General features: G+C 35.2%; 3 protein-coding genes and 1 pseudogene across 3 annotated transcripts; 2 read left to right on the forward strand and 2 right to left on the reverse strand.

Moving 5' to 3' along the window:
• The first annotated feature begins 3458 nt into the window (after positions 1–3458).
• On the forward strand, positions 3459–5126 carry LOC140888909 (uncharacterized). The gene has a single exon (XM_073296611.1). It carries the CDS (start codon positions 3459–3461, stop codon positions 5124–5126), a length of 1668 nt encoding a protein of 555 aa, XP_073152712.1.
• Positions 5127–7062: 1936 nt separating this feature from the next.
• On the reverse strand, positions 7063–11554 carry LOC140888910 (uncharacterized). The gene is made up of 7 exons (XM_073296612.1): positions 11451–11554; positions 9250–9386; positions 8562–9072; positions 8287–8355; positions 7896–8202; positions 7545–7643; positions 7063–7213 (listed from the first exon to the last, which is right to left on the reverse strand). Exons 3-7 carry the CDS (start codon positions 9046–9048, stop codon positions 7063–7065), a joined length of 1113 nt encoding a protein of 370 aa, XP_073152713.1. The 5' UTR covers positions 9049–9072; positions 9250–9386; positions 11451–11554.
• Positions 11536–14156, forward strand: LOC140888911 (uncharacterized; annotated as a pseudogene).
• Positions 14157–18859: 4703 nt separating this feature from the next.
• LOC140892988 (pentatricopeptide repeat-containing protein At1g73400, mitochondrial-like) lies at positions 18860–21232 on the reverse strand. Its single transcript, XM_073302052.1, has one exon. The coding sequence runs from the start codon at positions 20715–20717 to the stop codon at positions 18972–18974; it is 1746 nt and encodes a 581-aa protein (XP_073158153.1). The 5' UTR covers positions 20718–21232; the 3' UTR covers positions 18860–18971.
• Positions 21233–27725: the final 6493 nt, after the last annotated feature.

Here is a 27725-nt window from a genome sequence, read left to right on the forward strand (position 1 = left end):
TTGATACCCGGTGCAGCGGAAGTTTAAAATTTTTATATGGAACGATTCCATAATGGGTATCAACCTTACGATTAAATTTGTGTGTGTAAAAATTAAATAACGATTATAAATTTTTACCTCCAATCTCGAAGCGAGATTATGGACACCAACAGATTGCTCTGCTCTTGTTGTATATCCCTGGAACTGATGGACGAACTGTTCTTCAATCAGGTCCACGAACGGATATTTAATCCCTCTGATAGATTGCACTAGAAAATCTATCAGAAGTTTCTACGAAGAGATTAACGAATTTGATTCGTTAAACCAGACTGTAATTCAAAATTCACAGACTGGATTTTACCGAGCAGATGGGAGAGGGGGTCGGCCACTTCAGAGGAAAATCACTAGGGTTTTTCGAAAATTTTGTGACCTGTTGTGTATAATTTCTGTACTGCAATAACTTATTTATAATGTAGGCCGCTAACAGCTTAGGGCCCATTAGTCATAAGTTCAAGCCTGACAAGCAAAGCCCGCATGTTCAGAAATTAATATAAAATTCATCGTGACTCTGATTGATAAACCGATTTTACCAATGTTCACAGAAACCATTTCTGCACCTTTTAAAGTCAAAATAAATTTTTCTGAATCCAAATTCAGTGATTTCCAAAAATGCCCATCCCTATGTCATTTTAGGAAATCTTACTCCTCTACTCATAATTAAGAAGTCCAACTTCTTTGTTCATTAAATTTAACTCTTTAAATTTAACTATCTCAACGGTGATTAAAAATCCATTACTCTGTGTGACCCTCAATGGTTCAGGGATACAGCTAGCCGTGGGCTCACAACTCCTTGTGACTCGGAACAACGATTTCCGACTTGCCCATCGAATCATGGTAAGAGCGCCTAGCAACATCGCCCCATGATTCCCTAGGTATCACTGATAGTGCCTACAAGAACCAATAGATTTTGGTTAGCGTACAGTACGGTCCCTTCATCCATATATCCCGATCGAATCAACAACCATTGGTAAATCGAGAGTCGTTCGAGATTCGATAACTATGCAATACATCTTGAAGATCAAATAGTGACATCGCATGTGTTACTAAGAAACCATTTCTTAAAACACATCATGTACTCTGGCCAGAGATTCGTCACACTAATATCTCCTCAGATCGCATAGGATATCCACACTCGCAAGTATGTGGTGAATCCTTGACAACAAATCATCGACTCCTATATGTGTTGTAACTGTACCCAATCCCGACACCTGATGACCCCAATAGAGTCGGTAAACGAGTCAAAGCACAGTACTAGCATATAGAGTCTCAATGATGTTTCAAGTAGTAAGGACTAATGGTGTACAACCAAAACCGCGGACTTTATCCACTCGATAAGTGATAACCACTTGGAAAGTCCGGATAGGGTAGTTCGATCATTCATCGTATGAATATCCATTTGCATGCTTCGAACATCTCTATGTTCCTTACCAATGAAACGTGGTACTCTGCATCGCAAATGCTAGTCTCAAACTCGAGCGATCCTTATCCTTATTATCGGACGGCTCAATCGACTAGGAACAGTTTAGAATATACAGTGACTATAAGATGTGTTTCATGATAGACATCTCCATGTTCTACCACATCTTACATACACTATAGTATATTCAAGGTCTTTATCAAAACAACAATAGTATATCACAATATAACAATATGAAGAAAGATAAAGTCATTGCCATTAATAAAAGTGTAAATTATATTAAACAAAAGATTGTTTATACGAAGAGTCATCAAAGCCCTTAGCCACAAGTTGGCTCACCGGGCACCCACTCTTTCAAAACGCGATCAACCAAACAAATTCGACAACATAATTTGATCGACTAATCAAAACAATACAAGTCCAAAAGGACACAACCCTAAGACACGGTGTCTCACTTCTATCATCTCACCCCGAGCTAACCCAAACGACTTGGTCCTGCTCTTGATCCTCCTGTTGCCAAGTACACATACAAACAAAGACAACAGCCGGATAAACCGGTTAGAAATATAATTTCTAAGTAAAAGAGACAGGCATGAAATATCGGATAAACACCTCAGATTGAAATGCAATAATCAATAACAAATCAAAATGTGAATGAATGAATGCATGACTTCAAATCTCGGGACTATCAAATCAGATAATCGAAATATCAATCGATATTCGGTTGGGATCCCGGGGCCAAGTCTTCACAACAACTCACCGGCACACCCATTCGAGGTGGATGTCGTTCAACTCAACCCCTAGACTTCAGAGCAACTATAAGAAGTATTCTAGCACTTGGAAAAACTCGAAATCCAAGACCACTTCAGTATAGCTCCCTAAATCGTCTAATTTCAAAACGAATCGAGAAATCGGCTCAATATGGATGCAAGTGTAAATAAAATGACCAATCCAATTCACACAAGCAAATAAACATGCAGTATGTGATTTTCGGGGCTCGAGAATCAATCAAACTTGAGTATTCAACCCCATTCTAATCAATGTCGTCTTCTACCTTTTAAGTCCTTCGAGGATTCAAATCGCCTTCAATTCTCAATCGATCAACTCCCAAGTCCGATCCAAACCCGAAAATCCAATCCAAATTTCAAAACGAAGCCCTCGTTGCGGTGATCATGAAACTTAACTCGGAATCAAAATCTGACGGAAGGATCGTGCAAATCGGACGGAAGAAAAGCTTGAAAAGCTCCCATGGCTTTCGCTTCAATACGTACGAAATGGAGAGGAAGGGAGAGGAAGGATGAGTGATGGTGAAGTGACTTGATAAGTCAACTTGCATGAGATATAATATAAAATCCAACTTTTGCATTTCGGTCCCTGAAACTCCCAATTTAATTCGATTCAATCCCGGCTCAATAAATCTCAAAAATAATTATAATAAATTCCAATAATCACGAAAACTAATTTCAGGGCCCTACACCATGGATGGTCTCTATAGTTTTTGGTCTCCATAGTTTTATAATGGGTCTCTCATAGTTATATGATGGTCTTCTAACCTATAATTGTGTTGCCAAAAAAAAATTGAACTATTTTTAACATTGATTTTGTTGTTTATGCAAGATGCCCATGACAAATATTATATGCGAATATGATGGGGAGTGGGAAATTAATGAGAATGACATTTGTAATTGGAGCTTTGGATTGAATTCTCAGATGATAACCATTACAGTGGAAGAGTTAAACTTGAATGTGGAAGATGTTGTTTTTGAGATATGCAGTGTTTTAGAGGTGAATAGAGATAGTTATAACTTCAAGTTAAAGTTATCTTCCAAAAGTTCAGACATACAATTCGAGGCCAATTTATGTGCGTAACCAGCTAGCATTGAGATCATATTTACTATTTGGGGATCACCATAGTAGACCCGTGATCCACATCAAAAGATCACATGTTAACGATTATGAAGAAAATTATGTTGTTGCGACTAACAGAAGTACATGTAATGAAATGGTAAATCTTCAAGTTGATATGGGATATAGTGATGTTGCCAATCATGCTGATATTCATTCACCCAATGCTTTGCGTAATGAATATTTTGATCGTACTTTTACCACTGACGAGGGTGTATTGATATCTCATCCATCAAATATTGAAGAAACTGAGGTTGTTAGAGTGAAATTAAGTCGAATTAATTTGTCCGATGAAAAAATGACAAAAGATTTAGTAACTTATACTGGAGTGGACTTAACTCCAACTAATTTGTGTGATGAACAAATGGTAGAAGATTTAGGAGGTGATGTGGTGAAACAACAATTTATTGGTGATCCTCGTAGTGCTAGTTATTCTTTCGTAGGCGGATCAACTCTTGCTGTTGGACAAGAATTTGAAACCAAAGAGGAAGTGAAGAATGAGCTGATAAAGATTGCGATATCTGCATGCTTCGAGATTCATGTTTTGAAATCTACAAAAATTCTTTATGAAGTTCGTTGTGTCACCAATGCATGTACCTGGAGAGTGAGAGCTGGAAAAATGAATGATTCAACTCGTTTTCGTATCAAAACTTATTGCAATACACACACATGCGACCTTGGCGATAGAAGAAGAAGACATAGGCAAGCGAGTTCTGCTGTTGTTGCGTTATTGGAGAATTATAAAGGTAAATACACGACACCTACACCAAAATTGATAATGACAATGATGCAAAATAAGGGACTTGGTGTTTCTTATTATAAGGAATGGAAAGGCAAACAAATTTCTCAAAACAAATTAAGAGGTGATCCGGATGAGAATTGTATGTGGCTACCTTCGTATTTGGAAATGATAAAGCGAGTGAATGATGAGCAACATAGATTTAAATATGTGTTTGTAGTTTTTGGTGCATGTGTCAGCGGCTTCAAATTTATGAGAAAAGTTATTGCCATTGATGGAACATTTTTGAAAGGTAAATACAAAGGTGTGTTACTTGTTGCAACTGCCCAGTATGGAGATTTTTATCAATATCCTATTGCATGGGGTGTTGTTGACTCAGAGACTACCGAATCATGGACATGGTTTCTAAAAAACCTCCAAGAATTGATACCTGATGATGAAAGATTGTTGATTATTTCTGATAGGCATCAAGGTATAATAAATGTTGTTGCTAATGTGTATGAAAATGCACATCATGGTTATTGTGTGTGGCATCTTTCACAAAATATAAAATCTAAATTCAGAAAAACAGGTGCTTCTGAATCATTCGCACGAATAGCACACTTATATAAATCTTCTGAATTTGATTCACAATACGCTGATATGAAGAGCAGATATCCACAACTAGCAGCCTATTTGGAAGAGCACACTTGTTTTGAAAAATGGTGTAGATCATATTATCCGAGCTCAAGGTATAACATAATGACAACAAATGGGGTTGAATCGATAAATTCTAGATTATGGTATGACAGAGAGCTTCCTATTATTTCATTGCTAGATGCACTTCAAAAGGTTACTTCGGGTTGGTTTACCAGATATCGTAATGCTGCAAATGAATGCACGACATCAGTGACACCTTCTGTGGAGAAGATTCTTCGGGAAAGGTTCATTTTATCTCAGACAATGCATGTGGAAGAATTGAATGAGATGGAATATGATGTTACTGGTCATGGACACAATGAAATTGTGGATTTTGGTTCAAAATAATGCACTTGCAGAGTGCTTGATATTGATAGAATTCCATGTGTACATGCTATAGCAGCAAGCTTCAAAGCCAAAATCAGATGTTATGACCTTTGTTCAGAATATTATTCATCGAATACATGGGCTCTTGCATATGCTCAAACTGTGTACCCTGTGCCTCAGAAATGTGATTGGACCGTGAATAATCCTAAATTTCATGTGTTGCCTCCAGACCTAAAAATTAGGCGTGGAAGAAGAACAACTAATAGAATTCCTTTTGTTGGGGAGTTTGGTAGACGTAAATGACCTTTATGCTAGATTGGTCTTTGTATGGCATATGATGATAACATTATTGCTTTGATGGTCTTTTGATGGTCTTGCTAGCTTCGTGATGGTCTTTGATGGTCTCGCAGGGCCCTTATTGCTTTTATGGTCTTTTGTTCTCTTGATGGTCGCACTAGGTTCATGATGGTCTCTGATGGTCTCTCTTGGCCTTTATTTCTTTGATGGTCTTTTGATGGTCTTGCTAGCTTCGTGATGGTCTTTGATGGTCTCGCAGGACCATTATTGCTTTTATGGTATTTTGATGATCACTCTAGCTTCACGTGGTCTCTTGATGGTCGCACTAGCTTCATGGTGGTCTCTGATGGTTTCTCAGTACCTTTATTGCTTTGATGGTCTCTTGATGGTCGCACTAGCTTCATGATGGTCACCTTGGTTGTCTAATGGTCGCTGATGGTCTATATGATGGTCCCCTTAGTTTTGGATGGTCGTTTTAGTTGTATGATGGTCGTCCAACTTTCTAATTGAGTTATATGTTATTTCAACTCAACCTAATTAAATTTTTTATCTCATTATACTATATATATAATATTTTGTGCATCTAACTGACATATATATATCTTTGTATTATTATTATATGTAAAATATATTTATATGTCACGATATATCTCTATATCAAATTATATGTCATTCATATAAATAACATCATTTATATTTTTTTGAATAACATTTATATGTTATTATATGTATATAATAAAATATGAATTTACAACGAGATCTCAATGTATATGACAATGTATATAGATTTATCATATAAATGTATGATGCATCTCAATATATAAATAACATATTGTTACTATATGTAAAATATGTTATGATATATTGTAGCATAAGTCAATGTGTCATAATATATCAATATATGCTATGGTATATGTATTCAAGACATCATCTCAATTATATATCAAAATATATATCTAATTATATGTTATTATATGTACAAATCATTTAGTTACTTTTTAAATTTACTAAAAGTATATATATATATATATATATATCTAATCCATAAACGGTTTATGTATTTACTAAAATAAGTATCTATATCTCTATATATCATACCATATTTCATGCATCTGAACGATATATTTATATGAATACATATACAACATGTTATGAAGTATTGTGCATCACAATATGTCATAAGATACATAAAATATACATATTTAAGTTATGATATATGAATTTATGATATGTATGTTATGACATATTTAAATTATGATATATATATCATACATAAAGTGTTTTGGTCTAACAAAATATATTACATGTTTATGACATATAACTACATTAAGTTTGCATTACTTACAACACATTATATTATAAAGTACGACACATATAGCCTCATAAAATAGTGACCATGCATAGAGACCATTCTACTTTAGTTAAGAGACCGTGGTGAAAGAGCATGACACTTTGGAGAAGACCGTCCGTTAAGAGATCGTTCTAAGAGACGGGAGACCGTTTCACTTTACAAGAGACCATGCTAAGAGACCGTTGCATAACGACTCTGGAGACCATGCAAGCTCAATGAAAGACCATTAGAAGACCTTCAATAAGACCATTAATGGCCAGAGACCATACAACGTTAGCAGAGAACATTAGAAGACCTTCAATGATACCATTAGATATTCAATGCCAAAGCATATATTTCAAATCCAAGCCACTTTACAGAAGAACAGACCATGCTAAGAGACCGATGCTTCTTTAAAGGAGACAACATTGCATAACGACTCTGGAGACCATGCAAGCTCAATGAAAGACCATTAGAAGACCTTCAATAAGACCATTAATGGTCAGAGACCATACAACGTTAGCAAAGACCATTAGAAGACCTTAAATTAGACCATTATATATTCAATGCCTAAGCAGATATTTCAAATGCAAGACACTTTACATAACACCTGACCATGCTAAGAGACCGATGCTTCTTCAAAGGATATATTTCAATTCAACATGATCAACAAAGTTCTAACATAACAAAATATAATAGACCTTTTTTTTTTCTTTTTGAGAAGATAATAGATCTATTTTCAATTCAATATATAATAGATCTATTTTCTATTCAATGTCCAATGCTCATTCCAAATAGATAAAGTAAAGAACTTTCTAAAATCAGCAACTATATCATCATTGAGTGTTAACACATTCATGTCAGATAGCTCCAACGCAGCTTTCTTGATGGCACATACTCCACATTCTCCACTACAATATGAAAAAAAATACTAATTTACATTAGTATATATAATAAAAATAAATAAGTTTATTCCAGTAAGTGTAATATATGACTAACATTAATTGTTGTTGGGGGAAAGATCTAGGTCGATCAACATTCCACTTCTTGTTATTGTTAACTATTCCCAACTTCATCATCAGCACAACAATCATTGCTCTAATTGGCCTCATAAATAAATCAAGATAATCACATCATTATCTATCCAAGATCCAGGTGTGTACAATTTGTTGAGCCACAATTTGTTGTAATCTCCACACATTCCTTTCTTCATAGTGTTTTCCTCCATAATTTTCAAATCCAACTTCAGCTGCTTGATATCATTCTTATATGCTTTATTGTCAAACCAACCTAAAAATGGATTGAATTTCATGACAATCGTTGGAGTGGTGGAGGGTTCAGTGGTGAATGGAGTCGATAAAAACTTTGATTTTTTAACAACACGTTTTGGGGATGAAGGGATCATCAAATCTAGTTGTTCTGCTATCTCTGGACATGGTTTTCCCTCCGATCGAAGAACATCATCATTATCTATTAACATATAAACAAAAAATATTAATAACTCCACAAAATCATTCGAAATATGTAACTCAACATGTTCTAATTATAAAATACCGATTTGAAGTGTGGATGTTTTTTGTATGTGCTCAAATATTCCATTCGATTGATGAACATCACCTGTATCTATTAACATAATAAAAAAAATATTAGTAATTTAACGAAATATTTGTAATGCATAATCAACAAATTACCAATATGTTGTGTGGAAGATTGTTGTATGTGCTCGAATCTTTTCTTTGATTGATGAACATTATATTTATCTGTTAGCATATAAACAAAAAAATATTAAGAGTAAACTACAAAAATTTCATAAATTACTATTACAATACCCATGTATCGTGAAGAGGACTGTTGCAGTGGAGTGTCGGTGCTCAAACTCTCGTTTCTTTTCCTTTTCCTCGCAAACAGATTGTGTTGCTCTGAAATATAATCCAAAATGATTTGCAGTGTATCCTCAATCTTAGTCAATCTTGTTTCAATATTAACCTCACTTTTTGACAACCTTATTTCTAAATTGGCTTCCATTTGTGACAATCTTTTAATAATGTATTCTCTAATGCCATTGGACTGAACTGAAGTAGATGCCCCAACATTTACATTCACATGTGTATGAGATGGAGAATTTGGTGCTTCATGTGCACGATGGGATAACTGCTCGGCATCTGACTGTTTACATGACTCTAGTGCAGGTGTTTGAATGCAATATACATTTTTTCCTTCCATCATATACTCCACAATTTTTTCGGTGATTGCATCTTCAGATGAATGACTAAAAAAACCATTCAAAACATAAGCAGCGAAGACCTCTTCAGTCATAGGCCTTAACAAACCAATAATATCCTACAAATATATTTTAAACGTATTAGTTAAGTATAAGGTATTAACATATATACTAATAAACTAATACAATGTAGGATATTAACATATATACAGACAAACTAATACAATGCATGTTATTAGCATTTAAATAAATAAATTAATCCATACATTGGTAAATTTGTTAGCTACATCACTAACCTCAGTAAGTGAGGAGCTTTCTTTTTAGACCATTTATTTGACTCCCATAGACACATGCGAGGTAGCGGAATGTTATATCCCTCTTTCTTGGTTGCAAAAACTTCCCGAATCCCTGGAATACATTCATATGCCAATATCTACAATCACAATACACAAATGAAATTATCAATCAATTAACATTATAAATAATTCATATTTTAAAACAATTATATTATTTATCTGAAGAGGTTGGATGAAACCACTCATATTGAAGGTGGCATTCTTTGCGCATTTTTTCTTTGCTCGAGCCTCAATCAATTGTTGCTCTTTTTCTACTAATTTTTTTTTTCAAACTACCAAGAGCTTCTTTGAAAGCAACTCTACCCCAAGGATATTTACTAAAACCATCTATATCATTAATAAGATAGAGTAGCTTGTCATCTATAGATGGATCACCTTTCTCCTTAATTGGCCATAGAAGTCCACCAACAAATAACAAACAAGCTAATATGATTTTATCCATATTCACTTCAATTAAAGAACTACCAACCATCTCTTATAATTTTGCACGTACATCACTCAATAAAACTATAATCGTCCCAGGAAAATATTTTTCGTTAAAATCATTACATTATTGGATTGGTGGAAAAGTTTCGCTACAATCCAGTACTGTTATCTGACAATATTCATATAATGAAAACCAGATTGGTCTCTTACAAACTACAAACCATAATTCATCTTTTTTTTTGTGGAACCCATCCTGATCATAAGATACCATAAAATTTGACTCCATGCTTTGTAATCTTTTGAACAAGTGATTAAATTTCCAAATTGTGTGCTATTTACCATGAATTTCATCTCTTCTGGATTTAGACTATTCATTATTATCTCCGATATTTCTTTGTAACGTGCTTGAACTGTTAATTTGCACTTGAAAGCCTCTTTTCTGGTAGATAGTTGAGTATCTAAATGTACATGCGTTCGTAAGAGAAAATAATATTAAAATTATATCAATTTTAATATTAAATGATAGAAAAAAAATTACCGCCTCAACCTATTCATGATCAAAAGACGATCTTTACATGTTATAAAAATGGTCTTCATAGACCATCTATTGGTCTCCAAAAACCATTCAATGGTCTCTTTAGCAAAAAATGAGTGCACATAAAAAAATGGTCTCCTAGATACTCATTTTTTCCTTTTTTTTTTTTTACTTCGTTTCAAATAAAAATGAAATGGTTTTCCTAGACCATCCAATGGTCTCCTTGGCAAAAAAATAGTGCACATAAAAAATGGTCTCCAAGATACCTTTTTTGTCGCCTTTTTGGCCTTCCTTTCAAATAAAAATAAAATGGTCTTTGTAGACCATCTAATGGTCTCCAAAAATGGTCTCCTTAGCACAAAAACAGTGCACATAAAAAAATAAAAAAAATGATCTCATAGATACCTCTTTTTTCCTTTTTTTTTACTTCGTTTCAAATAAAAATGAAATGGTTTTCGTAGACCATCCAATGGGTCTCCTTAGCAAAAAAACAGTGCTCATAAAAAACGATCTCCAAGATACATCTTTTGTCGTCTTTTTTGGCCTTTCTTTCAAATAAAAAATGAAATGGTCTCCAAAAACCATCCAATGGTTTCCTTAGCAAAAAAAAACACTGTACATAAAACAATGGTCTCCAAGATACCCCTTTTTTCCTCTTTTTTCCTTTCGTTTCAAATAAAAAATGAAATGGTCTTCGTAGACCATTTAATGGTCTCAAAAAACCATCCAATGGTTTCCTTAGCAAAAAATGAAATGGTCTTCATGGTCTCGCAAAAAATGAAATGGTCTATGCTAAAAAAAAAATGAAATGGTCTTCGTAGACCATCTAATGGTCTCCAAAACCATCCAATGGTCGTAAAAAAAATGGTTTCCACGATACATATTTTTTTCTCTTTTTTCCTTCATTTCAAACAAAAAAATGAAATGGTCTTCGTAAACCATCTAGTCTCCCCTTCATTTCAAAAACAAATTCAAAATTTCAAATATAACCGACTATCCCCTCCCTTGGAAGCCCTGAAGCCCTAAATTCTTAAACTAGTCGTAATCTAGGGCATATCACATATTTCAAATTGATCTATGAAAAATCACAAATATCTTCAAATCATACAAAACATCACAACCCAGAAACTAATACAAACAAATTTCACAATTTTTTTGCAAAATAGGTAAACAAACTTACGATAACTCTTTCATTGGACATTGGAAGTAGCGTGTGATGGGGAAGAAGATGGGCTCTCGAAAAAGATGATTGTGGGAGGAAGAAGATGACCACCGGAGTTTCTGGAGAAAGATATGGAAAATGGAGGAAGAAGATGGTGAATGAAAATGGTTTCTGGAGACTATCATAAAGAGGGCTCACGACCGACCGAGATGGATATTGGATTGTGAGGTAAAGAGTTTAAGAAGTAATATTTGAGTGAAAATCTGATTTTGAATTTTAATGATTATATTTGTGAATAAAAATGTTTTAATAATTTATTTAAGAGGGATATTTTTGTAATATACCAAATCAATGTTATTTTTTAAAACCTATAGAAGGGCAAGGTCATATTTTTAAATCTTCCCTCAATATATTCAAATTTTATTAATTTATAATTATGTTATTTAATCAATAAATCAATAATTTATTATTTTAAAGAGTTCATTTTTTATTTAACTAATATATAATAATTAAATTGATCTAACATTAACATTTTTGTTATATATTTTTTAAAATTTTTTTTTTCTATATTATCAAGTGAAAATGAAAGTTTTCACAAGTACAAAACTTAGAAAAAAATTACAGCTAACACAATTGAAAATCACATTGATGATGAAGTTGATGATATACTATATTCGTGACTAATTACGCATAAAAAAAACATTTATAAAAAAAAATCTTCACAATATTTCATTATAATTCAAAAATGTAACGTTAGAACTTTTGTATACCATCAAAAGAGTTAGATATGAATAGATTTGAATTTCAAAACAAAACAATAGAATCATATTTTGCTAACTTATCCTAATTATATTTTGTAATTTTAAACAATTATTAATTTATAATATTGATAAAACTTTATGTTTATTTAGTATCCCGAAAATTTATTATCATGTTTTAATAACTTGACATGATCCTAACATTTTTTTAATGTATATTTTGTTTTCTCTCGTACTATATATTAACTTTCATTTCTAAAAATATATATTAACTTCCATTTTTTTAATATAAGAAAAGATAAAAAAAAAAACTATCTAATGAGTAAAAAAATAAATAACATTCCGGCCGTTGTGAATTAATTCATTTCTCTTCCTCCGATTGATTCAGGTGAAGTCAATCGCCGGCCAGTTAATGGGCATTCCTTGTTACTGAAATCCATTTCAATCTTGGTAATCCTGTTAGCCATTTTATTCTCCCGAACAAACCCTTACAAATTCTTGAAATTTCTTCGAGAATAGGAGCCTTCTCGCTGTGTTATTTGGATGGCCCTTTTCCTTTCAGGAGGTGGCTATAGCTCTGAAGCTTGGTCTTATGTATCAACACTTAAGAATCCATTTTTAAAGCTGGGGATTCGGCAACACGGAGATGGGCAAAATCTTGGATTTTGGGAGGGCTTGCCTTTGGATATGAAAAACTTGGCTATTGAGCTCTACAAAACTGAATGCCGAATGGATGAGACCATTGTTATTTTCCAAAGCGAACCTGGTGCTTGTTATCCCCCTCTGTTCCACACCTTTCCGTGCCCGCTCGCTGGTTATGGCAAGTGGAGGGTCGTGATAGGGAGGACCATGTTCGAGACTGATAGGGTCAATGTTGAACACATCCAAAGTTGTAATAGGATGGACTTTGTTTGGGTTCCCACTAATTTCCATGTCCATGCTTTTAATCGAAGCGGGGTTGATCCCCTCAAGCTTCGCAAGATTGTTCAGCCTGTTGATTATGAGTTTTTTGATCCATCATCGGTGGAGCCACTGGACCTGAATCCCATCGCCACTCTAGTGTTAGGATCGAATTCAAAAAAGCCCTTTGTGTTCCTGAGCGTTTTCAAATGGGAGTACCGGAAGGGGTGGTGTAATGGACCGGGTGCGTCCCTCTGCTTCTAGCCCATCTGGCCTTCTGCTCTGGGGCCCCGCGACCATAATCATGATCTTTGGTGGTACAGGATTGAGTTGAATTTGGATATAGTCCAAGTTCGAATCCTGGGAAGGAAAAAAACTCTCCTTTCCAGGTGGAGAGAAGATCATGATTATGGTCGCGGGGCCCCACAGCAGAAGGCCAGATGGGCTAGAAGCAGAGGGACGCACCCGGTCCATTACAGGTGGGATGTGTTGTTGGGGTCATATCTCAAGGAGTTCTCTGGGATGGACCCTGTTTCCTTGTATTTGCTGACGAATCCGTATCACACGGGAGGTGATTTTGTGAACAAGATTGTTGAGTTTGTGGAAGACTCTGATTTGGTGAAACCCGAGGATGGTTGGGCTCCTGTTTATGTGATCGATGGTCATATTCCTCATGTCGGTCTGCCCAAGTTGTACAAGGCAGCGGATGCATTTGTTTTGCCTAGTAGAGGGGAAGGATGGGGCAGACCCATCGTGGAGGACATGGCAATGTCGTTGCCGATGATCGCTACAAACTGGTCAGGGCCGACGGAGTCATAATGAGAATAGCTATCCGTTGCCTTTAGCCGGAATGAGTGAAGTGAGAGAAGGAGCATTTAAAGGGCATCTATGGGGTGAGCCTAGTGGTGATAAGCTGCAGGTTGTGATGAGGCATGTTGTGAGCAATCCTAATGAAGCTAAAGTTAGAGGGAGGCAAGCAAGGGTGGACATGATGAGAAGCTTCTCCCCTCAAATTGTTGCAAACATACTTCAACATTTACTACATATTTTTTATAATCAATGTTGACAAAATTCGGAGCCCTTTATTTATATCACATCATATATTCATTGCATTTGTCTCTTATAATGGTTTTAATTAAAACATGTTATTTATGAGCAAAAACTTTTGATATTTATATGAATTATCACATAATGTAAGTTAATATGTTAACAATTTGAATCTTGAAATATAATTGTGTTTTCACATTAATTATAACAAAATTACATGGATGGAAGTATTCAAGACGAAGAAAATGATTCTAATTATATGAAATTAATAATGGATTAAGAATGACAAATGAAATTATGTTATTATGGATTTGGGGCAACTCAAGATAAATACCTAATGAAAAATTGGATTTAATGTTCAGTCTTTACCCAATAATATTGTATTATGCACTACCTAATACATCAAATCTGTTTTCTCATTCCCTAGTTCATATTTTATTTAATATTTCCCTTAAACTAATTATTTTATTCTATTTTTTAATTTGGTTCAAGCCCATCTTTTCTTCTCACTCTCCTTCTCCGCCTATCTCTGCCGATTTTTTCATCTTTCTCTTCTCCCTCGATTTCTCTCCACCCATTTCCATCTATTATCTTTTTCCTCAATTGTTCTCGACAGATTTCCATATATTCTCCTCAACGTAGAGAACCTACGCAAAATTCATGGGCCGTAGGAACCTTGTGGCCTGCGACACCTACTGAAAAAGATTTGGAAGGGGCGACGAAGAGGGACAACGACCTGAAGCAAAGAAAACAAGGGAATGGGTTTTTTATGATCTGTTTGTTCTGTTTGTCTCACTTTTCATGCAATTTATGTTAGATTTTTTTGATCTTGCTTTTATTTGTACATTTTGCATTCTTGTGTTCATTATTGTTTTGAATTTGGTTATGTCGATTTTGAACTATGGTAAATGGTTGGTTGTCATTGTATATTTTTCAATAAATTTGGGAAAATCCCCAAAGTAAGCTTTTTTTTTAAACTAGACAGTGGTTGAGTTTACTTAAAAAAATAAACAGTATTGTCGAGGTGCACAGAGAGTCATCCCAAAAGCTTTATTTTGCGTTTATATGTTATGGATTGGTTGTTTTTCATGATATATTTTAGTTATGAGGATTTGTTTTTAAAGAAAAGTTGAAAAATTGAGCCAATAACAGCAATGTTTTCTATGCGTAATTACAAGAATCTGCTCAGAAGTCCTAATACTTATCTTCATTAATATTGTAACAATAACACTTTTTTCTGTGTGAAGATATTGGAGTCTATATTGAAGGTGGTATGATGTTGCTAGGAAGTTGTTCATACAATAAGCATTTGTTTACCTTCACAATAGAGGAGGATGTGAGCCTAATGCAGATGTATTTGCATCTTGGCAAAAAATGTGATCAAATCAATCCTTCTTCAACCATCTTACAATATTTTGCACCTCACCGAAAGTTATATGTGACATTAAATGAAGATCAGGATGTCAGTAATATGATCCGCTTGTTTGTATACATGAAAGTAAATATCATTGACATGATAGCAATCCGAAAAGAAGAAATTATTCCAATTGACAAGAATACTCTCAGGTAATTCATATCTTTCTTTGTTTGTAGTTGTGCTACACCTGAACATTAAAAATGCATAATCCAATTTACCGTTTAATTTATTCATACAATTAGTAAGTACATTTTATTTAAGATATGGATGTTGGTATTTCAATTGATTTATTGAATTATTTTATTGTTGATTTTTTTAAGGAATTAGTTTGTTGTGGATGTTGGTTCTTCAAGTGCTTCTCAATATGAAATGGTTCTACAGAGTAACTCCATTGATGCTTGGAGTCATTTGATTCATGGAGATGGGCAAATTTTCAAAAATGCTGATGAGTTTCGAAAGGTTCTTAAAAACTATGCTATTGCTACCATGAAATCGTTTGTGTATAAGAAAAATGACAGACAAAAGGTTTCCGTTGTTTGTAATGTCAGTGGTTGTGCATGGAAAATATATGCATCCAAATATAAGGCAGATGGAACATTTGGAATTAGAAAATGTTGTCTTCAGCACGTATGTGAAGAGGAAAATCTTCGGAGCAAAGGCCATCCAAAGGCTGATTCTGTTTGGGTGGCAAATATTGTCAAAGATAAATTAAGAGGGGAGCCATCATATCGACCGTCTGCAATTGTAAGAGATATTCGTAGGCTGGTCTTTTACATATTCCAATTGATCCTTCAAGTCTATTAGAGAGATATCCCCCCTCCATAATTGAACCCATTTGTTGTTATCATTTGGTTTCTTTGTTTCCAATTTAATATCAGTGTATCAAGAACCTATGCATTGTACAGTATTGGGAGATGGGTATATAGAAATTCATCACTGTTGCAATAAAGCGACAAAATTTGAACCAGAAATCCATAACGGAGTTGTCAATTATGCACAATGTTAAACAAAGAATGCTATTTGCGAGGCATATTTCCTATGCAAACCAAGAAATTCAGCACTTGCAAAATGTGGAGGATCGCTCCCAACAAAAAATTCATACTGAAAAAAGCTCTTGTGATTCCAGTGTGCTGGAACTGGAGCAATGTCATCATAAATCCCATTTTTTTCTCGTAATCCTTGCCTGGTAGGAAAAACATGGGCTTAAATTGAGCTGCTACCAGAATCTGGCCAATCAAGTTTAGAGCTATTCTGTCTAGTCAGATTTTAACTCCAATTTTTCATAACGGTATTCTTCTTTGTTGGACATCTACCCGAAAAGGAAAGAGAAAGGTCATTTTTGTTAGAGACCTCATTAAATAACGAAAAAAACAAAATCTTCGAATGATCGTTCAAATCCAGATTTTTATATGATTTTTGAATGTATTTTAGCATCAATCATAAACTTTAAGTACACATCAATGTAAAGAACCAATAAAGCAAGAAGATAATGAAAATTCATCAAACCATTATTTAGAAAAACGACAGATATATGAAAATCCCATATCTTACAGATTCCCAGAGGTCCGGGGTGTCATGGCTGCCCTTTTGCTTGTGGTAACCTGACACATCGGCTTTACTCAGAATAGGATTCACAAAAGATATTCTTGAATGGCTTTTCCTGCTCTTCACCTTCAGTTTCGCAAGCACTGATTGAGAAAATAGAATGAGCAGTGAAAGTTTTGAATTCCCAAAACATTTTATTCCATGATTTAAGTCACCTTAATTTTGGTGTAACATTCCATCTGCAAATGTGAAAAAACTACAGCATATTTTTTAAAATTGGCGTTTTTTCAGAAAATCAAAGGAAAGAAAGAGCCAACCAAACAACTTTCTAGTTTTCATCAAGTACGAAAGACAAAAACATGACTCAATCACTCAAACACACAGGTCTCAGTATTCTTGTTAAAGAGACTGGAATTGGACCTAACTCAACAAGTGATTGGATTTGGACCTAATTCAACTTCAAAAGCTAGCTCAAAGGGGGAGGATTGTCCAACCCTATGTATGAAACTCCAAGGAACTTTACCCGGTCGATGTGGGACAATTACACACCAACACGCCCCTTTCACGTCCAGGAAGACAATTAACATACCAACACACCGCTCTCACACCTAGGAATGAACATCTGGAGCGTGGAGATATTAACGAGTGACTGTCTTTGATACCATGTTAAGAAGGTGGACTTGGACCTAACTCAAATCAAAAGCTAGCTCAAGAGGGAAGGATTGTCTAATTCCATAAATGGAACTCCCAGGAATTTTACGCAACCGATGTGGTACTACTAACACACCAACACCCCCTTCACGCTCAGAATGAACATCTGAAACTTGAATATATTAACGGGAGACCCAACTATCGGCAGTCCAAACACATAACGGTGGGCCTGGGTCAGGGTTGGAACTTGACTCTGATATCATGTTAAGGTGGACTTAGACCTAACTAAACCTCAAAAGCTAACTCAAGGGAAGAGGATTGTCTAACTTCGTATACTTGGGCCACCAGTTATTTCCATAGTTGGGTCATTCGTTAATGTATCCAGGCTCGAGTTGTTTCATTCCTAGGCGTGAGAGGGTTGCGTTGGTGTGTTAATTGTATCCCACATCGGGTGGATAAAATTCCTGGGAGTCCTATATATGGAATAAGACAATCCTCCCCTCCTTGAGTTAGTTTTTGGGGTGAAGTTAGGTCTAAGTCCAAACTTTAACAATTCTAGTTAATCTGCCATTTCTACAGCCCCGTGAAGTGTTATATAGCACTCTATGATGGATTTGAACTATGCAGATTATCAGCCTTTGTCCAACTTCAGAAGCTATTGATTAAGTTTTCCAAAACCACAACAAGCAAAGAAGGGAGAACAGAGGAAGCCAATGATCCCAAATGAAAATTTTCAAATTTTACTAAAAATTCAAGTTTTTACACTTAAAACACAATAGGACACCTCATCCAATCCAATCCAAATCCTTGGTATGCCTTACCCCTAGAAGTTTCTCCATGAGGAACAATAGATTTTATAAGATTATGAAGGAAACAAAGAAACCTAAACAAGGAGAAAGCAACCTACAAATCAGAATTGTTCACTTTTATCTCTTGCGTATAGCAACACCTCTGCCAACGAAATTAGGATTCAAGAGCTCTTCATTGTTCTCAAAGATCAATCATCTTTGTGGTGTGTGTGTGTAAATGCCACAGTTGCTTTAGTTCAGAATACAAGAAATTAAATCAGTAAAAACTCAGGCAAAGAATTTCAAAGAATTTGTGTCAAGCAAATCTGTTTATTGAGGAATTTGTTTAGAGCCCGTGGATAAATGATTGACGTCATATCAGAGAAGAATGGAAACAAACACTTACAACCATTTTGATAAACTGTCACACCACTCAATTTCCTCTCAAGCTCATGCTTTTCCGCTTCTGATTCAAGGCGACTCTACGTGCAATAGCAGGGTTGTAGAATTTTCTCATGTGCTCTGACAGTCTATGAATTGACCCAAGATCACCAACTTTAGAAAGCTGCGTCAAGAAGGCATCAAATTTCACATATGGCAACTTCATCCCCATATTTATAACTTGGTTCAAAAGGAAACTTGCATCTTTAGCATTATTGCATCCGAAAAGCCCTTCGATCATCACACAATAAGTATTACTGTCGCGTGAACAACCCTTCTCATCCATATCATCCCAAGCCTCAAAGGCACCATCATGATCACCAATTCTAAAAAACATTGCAATCAGCATATTATAAGTTTGTACACTTGGGATACAACCTGCCTCAATCATTTTATTAAAAAGTGCAAAAGCTTCATCACGGTTCTTATTATCGCAGAGAACTTTGAGAAAGCAATTATACGTGACAATATCGGGAGGGTAGCCTGTTCTTCCCATCTCTTCCAAAAATTTATAAGCTGCCTCAATATTTCCAGCAGAACACATGCCCTCAACAAGTTCTTTGTATGTTGACACATCAGGAAGGTATCCACTCTTTTTCATATCATTTAAAATTTTAAAACATTCCTCCATCCTATCATTTTCAGCAAGTGCTATCATCATAATCACATAAGATTTTGCTGTGGGGGATGATATAGACGAGCCCTGGGAGTTCATGAACTCCAAAAGCCTGGCAGATCCAGTTACCATCCCTGCTTTGCAGAATGTGTTGATGGCTGTGTTATATGTGAAACTTTCAGGTGAATGACCCTCATTAATCATTTCTTGAAGCACATTCATTCCTATAGTCGGGTTCCTAACTCTGCACCACATGAAAAACAAAATATTGTAAGTGTCACCATTTGGATGGATCTTAATCTTCACTCTCTTAAAAATCGCCTCCGCATCCTCGACAAGAGAACATTTGCACAAAGCATCCAGCAGTAGATTAAATGCATTAATCTCTGGTTGGGTTTTCACTCTAATCTTCTTCTTCTTCGCAAACTTTCGAAGATGAGTCAAATGCTTCTCAGCATAGCGCCTCAAAATGGTCAACTGCTCAATGGGAACAGAAGTCTTTTTGCTTTGTTTCATGTAATATAGAAGATCACAAACAATACGAAACTGCTTTACCTTGTGTTTAGTACTAGACATAATGTCAATAATCTTATTATATGCTTCAGGATCGTGATTATAATGTTCTTGAAGCGCCGCCCACTGAAAGAACCTTAATGCTAATTTCTCCTCGTAATGAATCCTGTGCAAGACCTCTATTACCAAAGGGGTTGTCAGTTTTACCGCTAGTCTATCAAGAGCCTTCTCCATTTTATATTCTGGATTCGAGTAATCCAACACTATTTTGTAAACCTCATCAGCACAATCAACACTACCAATATTAGATATCTCCCCTTCCAGTGTACAAAATTTCCGAAGAATCAAACCCAAAACCAATGAACTCGAACACTTCGGATTCTTAGCAGCTTTACTTAAATACGTAACATGCAGAAAATATTGGTTGATGAACACAGTTTGATACAATGCAGACAATGTACGTCCGGAAATGGCGTTTCTGCTGAAACAATTAAATGAATCCGTGCGAGGTGGTGGGTTACCGTGACATGCCAGTGGTAGCGAACATAAAACGCTCAAGAATCTCTGAGTTGTATTAAGAGCATGTGAAACTGAAAGTTGACGCAACATCTCAAGAGAATAACAACCAGTAGCAAATCCAACGCTTTGAAGTTGATGCACAACGATAAGGATTCGGCTTACGGTTTATACATGCACACCAAACACAATGCACAATCACTTGTTGATACAATTCGTCGAACAGGTGCACCGCATAACAAATTCTCCGCTCGCATGACAAACGATAGGTACCCGATTGAAACTGGAGTCACTCAAGTATTGTCATCCAACTTCCGAAGAATATAATCTTGGTTCTATTTCAGATTCAGGCTGACAAAGAATGAGCGACTATTTTAAAGAAAAATAACAAAATGAAAAAAATTGTAGCTAGTATTATTCATTTTCTACTGATAATAAATTTGGCGTTTTATATCATCAACTAGTGAATCCAATACTTTAAAATTCATTTGGACATTTCGTTTTGCGCCAATAATAAATTTGATGTTTTATATCGTAAACTAGCTAGTATGAGTTCATGCTAGCATAATATTAGTTATTAACTCAACACACTCTCCCACAATAGTTAGTTTAATTGTAGTTATTAATCAGTAAGTGAAAAAGTTAGTTTACTTGATGACGCACTGTAACTTTATATATAAGAGTCATGTAAATACATTTTCAGTTAATCAATGAACATAATTTTTCTCCCAAATTACATTCTCTCAATAGAAATATTCTATACGTAATTTGGTACCAGAGCATAACCGCCCCCCACAATACTCGTAGTGGTTTTCCGATTGATTAATCTTTCATCAATTTTCAGCGTAAGTTTTAACGCCCAGAAATTAATTATGTAAACTCGTATGTATAATTAAAAAATTTATTGATTTAAAAATAAAGAAAAAGAGGTTAAATGATTTTTATGTGCTCTTATGTGAATTATGTGACTTATTTGCATGTTTTAAATTTTACTATAGCATTTAGCCCGTCATTATGAAATTTATGAATTTTTTTGAGAAAGGTTATTTTGTGATCGCGTAGACGGGATCGTGAACGAACATGATAGAAGGTTTTCATTGAGAACTGTGATTAAGGTTTTCAAAAGCCATAAATTATTATTTTAAGATTTTATTTTAAAAAATTAAGAGTTTTAATGTGTATATATATATATATATACGCATACATATAGAAGTTCATTTTTCACTAAAATAGATCATTTTATTGACTTTTAAGATGCTTTCAAAAGCCCATAACTATATATTATGAAATTTTAGAGTTTTTAATTTTATAAATTAATGGGTTTAAAAGTTTTAAACTTGTTTTAATTAATTCCTAAAGCCTAGCCCATTTGCCTGTACAAATAAATAATCTATTTTGGCCCTCATTATTCTCACCATTCTCAAGTCTACCTAGCAGCCTCAAATCAGATTCCAGCCGCCCTCCCTCACACTCTCACACACTTTTCATGTGAACCTTGAAGAAATCTTGAAGATTGGATGTCCCGTTCGTCCCAAACAACGATCTACGCGACAGTATAGTGTTTTCGAGCGTATATAATGCAAAGACACGTTTTTAATCCCTTCTTGCTCACCATTTAAGTCATATTACAATGATTTATGCATAAAAGATCTGATGTTGCATGTGTATGTAGTTTTGAATGACAACTTTTCATTGAACATGCATGAACTCAAGTTTTTCACACATATGGCTTGGTTTTAATGAGTTTCTGGACATGGTCTGGTTTGAGACTGCTGCCTACTGTTTTGGGGTCGTGTTAGGGTCCCTTAGGGTTGTTTGGCATGTTGTTTCAACCTTGGAAGTGGCTGGAAGTCTGGTGTGAGCAGATGGGCGTGCATCACATATATCATGGTTTTGATGCATGTCTCTGCCCATGGACAGTTAGGACTGCTGCACCACGATTCATGGCTCTAGTAGGGCCTATTAGAGTCAGATTGGCTAGGTGGTTCAACCCTCAAAGTGGCTGGATAAGGCTTGAAGTCTACTGGTGCATGAGGTGGTCGAGTGCGCAGCTTCATGAGAGAAAAAAAGGGCTAGTTTGGCTGGTTGGGGGGGGGGGGGGGCTGGTTTGAGCCAGGCCTAGGCAAGGGGTTGCGAATGGACTCTAGGAGTTTCCAGTCGTTGGGGCTCCGGCCGATGGTGGCTGGAGCAGGTCGGAATTGTGCTAGGATTGAGGGCTGCTTAAAGGTGACGCACAACTAGATTGGAAGAAAAAGGTTCAGCTGCTCCTTCTTGGGGCAGGTTAAGGCTGGGCTATGGAATGGTTAGCACCGGCAGGACCCTCCAAGGGTCCTGCTGGCGTGGCTCCGGCCGGTGGTGGCCGGAGCTGGAGCGGCCGAGGGATTTTATGGCAGCTGATCGCACGAGAGGGGTTAAGGAAAGCTAGTTTTGGTTAATGAGTCAAGTGGTCGGGCTCGGGTCTGGGTCCGAGTCGGGTCAGGAAATAACTATTTGGGTCAAGTTAGGTGGGTTTGGGTCTAGGTTATTTTATTTCGGGTCCAGGTAATTTAATTAGTGATTAAGTGTTTAATTTAAGGGATTATGGGCTTGGTTAGTTTTATTGATTAAATTAATAATTTAAGTAAGCCCATTAGTTTATCATGGGCCTATTGAGCCATGAGAATTATTGGGTCGAGTTATATTGAGCTAAGTCATTAATGGGTCAGACTAGATGTTAGTGTGCTAGTTTAAGTTAATGGACCAACTTTAAGTTAATGGGTTAGTCTAAATCGATAAGGGGCCAGTCTAGAAATTTATGGGCTTAAGTTTAAGGGGTCAGCAGCTCGAACAAGTCCATGAAAAATGAATGATCCGTAAATATATATATAATTCATGCATGTATTTTTATGTATAAGTATGATTTTATGAAATTAATTAAATATATATTTACGGGAAAAGTTTTATGAAATGATGAGAGTATGATGATTTTAAGTTCATGCATTATGAAAAAAATATTTTATGAATGATTATGGGCATGTAAAAATATTTTAAGAAAGTTGAAGTGAGCGTGTAACAATTATGGGATTGGGGATGAGATGCCTAGGCCCGAAGCACTTTCCATTTGCTTATGGGACTGTGAGTCAGGATATTGGGGCCCGATTGCCTTTCCATATGATTATGTTTATACGTCTATAGATCCGGGGCAAGCCCTAGTGAAGTGGCATAAGAGGTGGAAACCCCACCGCCACGTTCGTTGATTTTTAGATTGATCAATCGAATATGTCACGATCACATGGCATTGATATAATCTATATGAAAGTTTCAGTTTATGACATGTCATACGATATTATGTATAATGATCAAGCTCAAGATATGATAATAGATATGATGATAATGTTTATGATGAGATATGATGATGTTGATGATGATGATGTTTAAGATGCAACATTATGTAATGTTTTTAAGATCATACATGTATAAATATATTAACGACATTTTATATGATATGTGCATGCATGTGGTTTCATGTTGTTATATAAGGATAGAACATGCTGTGCCTCCAGGCTCACTAGATTTAAATGGTGCAGGTGAGCATGAGTCTTATGATGAAGATGTTGTCCCAACTGGCCGTGAAGGCGTATGAGCGTCAAAGCAGCTTGTTCAGCCCTTGATCATATGATGATACTGTTTTGAGGATTTATTTTTAAACAGTGTTTAATTTTCCGCATATGTTAGAATTTATTAATGTTTATTTTCATGGTTTTTCATGGTTATGGAATATTTTACGTATGCATGGATTTATGAAAGAATATTGTGTGAGTATTTAAGTTATGAGATTTTCATGCATGAATATTAATTAATTTTAAGTATTTAATTTAATGTTTTTAATTGCATGAAATATATATTTATATATTGTATATTATTTTATGGAAAATTATTTTAAGCATAGTATATATATATATATCATCAATATTTTAAAGTAAATAAAATATATATAAAAAAATTTCAGTAGTATTTTGGGTCGTTTCATAAGTCATGGCTAGTTCTGCTCAATTTGTCATTGATGATCCGTTGAGTCCCTATTTCTTACATCACTATGATAATCCAGGATTATTACTCGTTTCTCAAGCTTTGATAGGAGATAATGATGGCTCCTAGAGTCGTTCTATGCTCATTGCTCTGTCGGTGAAGAATAAACTGGGTTTCATTGATGGATCGATCGAGAAACCAAACAATAATGATTCTAAATTATCTTTCTGGATTAGGAACAATAATGTCGTAATATCTTGGATCTTAAATTCAGTTTCCAAAGAAATATCAGCGAGTATCTAGTTCGCTAATTCTGCATGTGACATTTGAAATGATCTAAAAGAGAGATTTCAACAATCGAATGCGCCGAGGAATTTCCAATTGCATCGATAATATTTCTCAAGATCAATAGAGTGTGGTTGTATACTAAAAGAGAGATTTCAAAAATCGAATGCGCCGAGGATTTTCCAATTGCATCGATAATATTTCTCAAGATCAATAGAGTGAGGCTGTATATTTTACAAAGCTCAAGACTGTATGGGATTAATTGTCCACCTTTCGCCCTAATTGCACTTGCGAAAAGTGTACTTGTGGTGGTGTCAAGGATCTCACATCTTTATTTCAAAATGAGTATGTCGTGAATTTCTTGTGGGGTTAAATGATTCCTTCACTCAGATTAAAGTCCATTTGTTACTTTTGTATCCACTTCCTCCGGTAAACAAAGTGTTTTCTTTGGTGTCACGAGAGGAAAGATAACGTACAATTGGATCTCACTCTAGTTTGAGCAAGTCTTCTTCTCCTGACATGACATTTGCTGTCAAAGTTCAAATTTCACGCAGCAATAACTTTTCTCATGATTCTAATTCTAGAAATAGACCTCAAAGGAAGGAACATCCTTATTTCACTCAATGCAAGGTTCTTGGTCACACCGTCGATACGTGTTATAAAATACATGTGTATCCTTCTGGTTATAAAACAAAGCCCAAAAACAAATTCAAAAATAGTGGCTCTAGCTACAGCAACACTCAAGCGCAGGCTAACCAAGTCTCCAACACTGATAGTATTACTTCAGTTTCTGATGGAAACTTCTTCAATACTCTCAATCCTAACCAAGGTCAATAGCTTATGCAGATGTTTGCTACTCATCTCTCTAACCCCACCGTTTCCAATACCTCTTCATACATGGCTTCTTCTGCTCTTTCAACAGGTACATGCTTTTCAGTGTCGATACATGCTTCTTTAATGACTGATAAGTTTTGGATTATGGATTCCGGTGCTTCTAGGCACATTTGCTCATATTCTCGTGCCTTTTTAGACATGAAGCCTTTATAGCACTCCCATGTTACACTCCCAAATAGCATCGTCATACTAGTAAAAGCATTTGGTGATGTTAGAATCGGTCCTAATGTACTTTTGAATGACACATTATTTGTTCCCCAGTTCAAATTCAATCTTCTGTCAGTAAGTGCTTTGACTAATGATTCTCGTTTTATGGTTCAATTTTACCATGATCACTTCATAATTTAGGAGATGTCCACCAAAAAGATGATTGGCAAGGTTAACAAAATTGGTGGGTTATATATCCTGCACACAAACATACCGACAACACCTATCTCTGCAACTGTTAATAAAGTTTTGTCACAAGTTTGGCATTCTTTCCTTGGTCATCCATCCTTCAAATTGATAGAGAATTAAAGAATCAATTACAATGTGATACCGCTCACTCTGGTCTTCAACAACCATGTCATTCTGTCCTCTTTCCAAGCAACACAGGTTACCTTTTGTTGGTCATAATTATATGTATGTATCTCCTTTTGATTTGGTTCACTGTGATGTCTGGGGTCCATAATATGTACCAGCTTATACTGAAGATAGATTTTTTGTGACGCTATTTGATGATTTTACTAGATTCACTTGGATTTGAAGGGGATCGGTTAACTCGTGCCCGGAAGAACAGCGAAAATATAAAAAAATTTTAACAAAAGAGATCCGAGCACTTGTGTAGCATTCAAAAACTCAAACAATCATAGGGTGTTTAGAATTTTACCTATCAATCTCAAAGATTGATTTATGGCTCCAACCAAGTTGATAAACAACTAGGCTCTTGAAAAAGGTAGACTCAATCTACAAGCTTCCAAGAGCACTCCTTGCTCAAAATGGATTCAACACTTCGAGCCTCCGAATTAGGTCCACGACTAGACGATCTAGATCCGCTCTAAATATGCACTAGAATATTTAGAGAATTTAGCATTGAGATATCATTTTTCTTCTCCCTCAAAAATGAAAGAAAAACTTGGAGAAAACACTTGAGAAGTTTTCGGCCACTATAAGGCTTGGAATGGAATGAATTGTGTAATTTGTGTATATATTATTCATAATAATATATTGATGGTCAAAAGGCACACAAGAGGTCATGCATGGGAAGTGCAAAACATGCATGAAAATTGTGCCACTCAACACACCCCTTCACATTCCATCATACACACACACACACACACACACACACACACATATATATATATATATATATATATATATATATATACACTCCCATATATATATATACATATACAAATATATATATTTAAATGGTTTTTTGAACTTATTTTAATTAATCATTAAACCTAAATCCATTTAAGTTTAATCAATTAATTAAATTCAAACTTGAACTTATTCAAGTACACTAGTAACAATAATTATATAACACTATTTTATTTGAGCTCTACTAGACTCAATAGTGTTTAATTATTTGTACATTAAAATGTAAACTAGTGTTAAATTAATTCAACACTTGAATTAATTAACTAAGTTCAAAATAATAGTTTATAAAATCACCATTTTCATAAACTAATTATTTTAAGTCAACTTTTAATCTTGAAACACATTCATAAATTAAAAGTTACTTATTCCATTCATTCTCCAATTTAGAAGTCAAACTTCTAATTTATTTTACTTATAAACTCCTTTATAAGTTGTTCAACACATTGAACTTATTTTAATCTCAACGGGATCTAGAAAGCTAGTACTTGTGTGACCCTCAATGGTTCACTGATACAACTAGCAGTGGGTTCACATCTCCATGTGATTCGGGAT

Source organism: Henckelia pumila, chromosome 3, assembly GCF_033568475.1.
Source record: "Henckelia pumila isolate YLH828 chromosome 3, ASM3356847v2, whole genome shotgun sequence".
NCBI classification, from domain to species: domain Eukaryota; kingdom Viridiplantae; phylum Streptophyta; class Magnoliopsida; order Lamiales; family Gesneriaceae; genus Henckelia; species Henckelia pumila.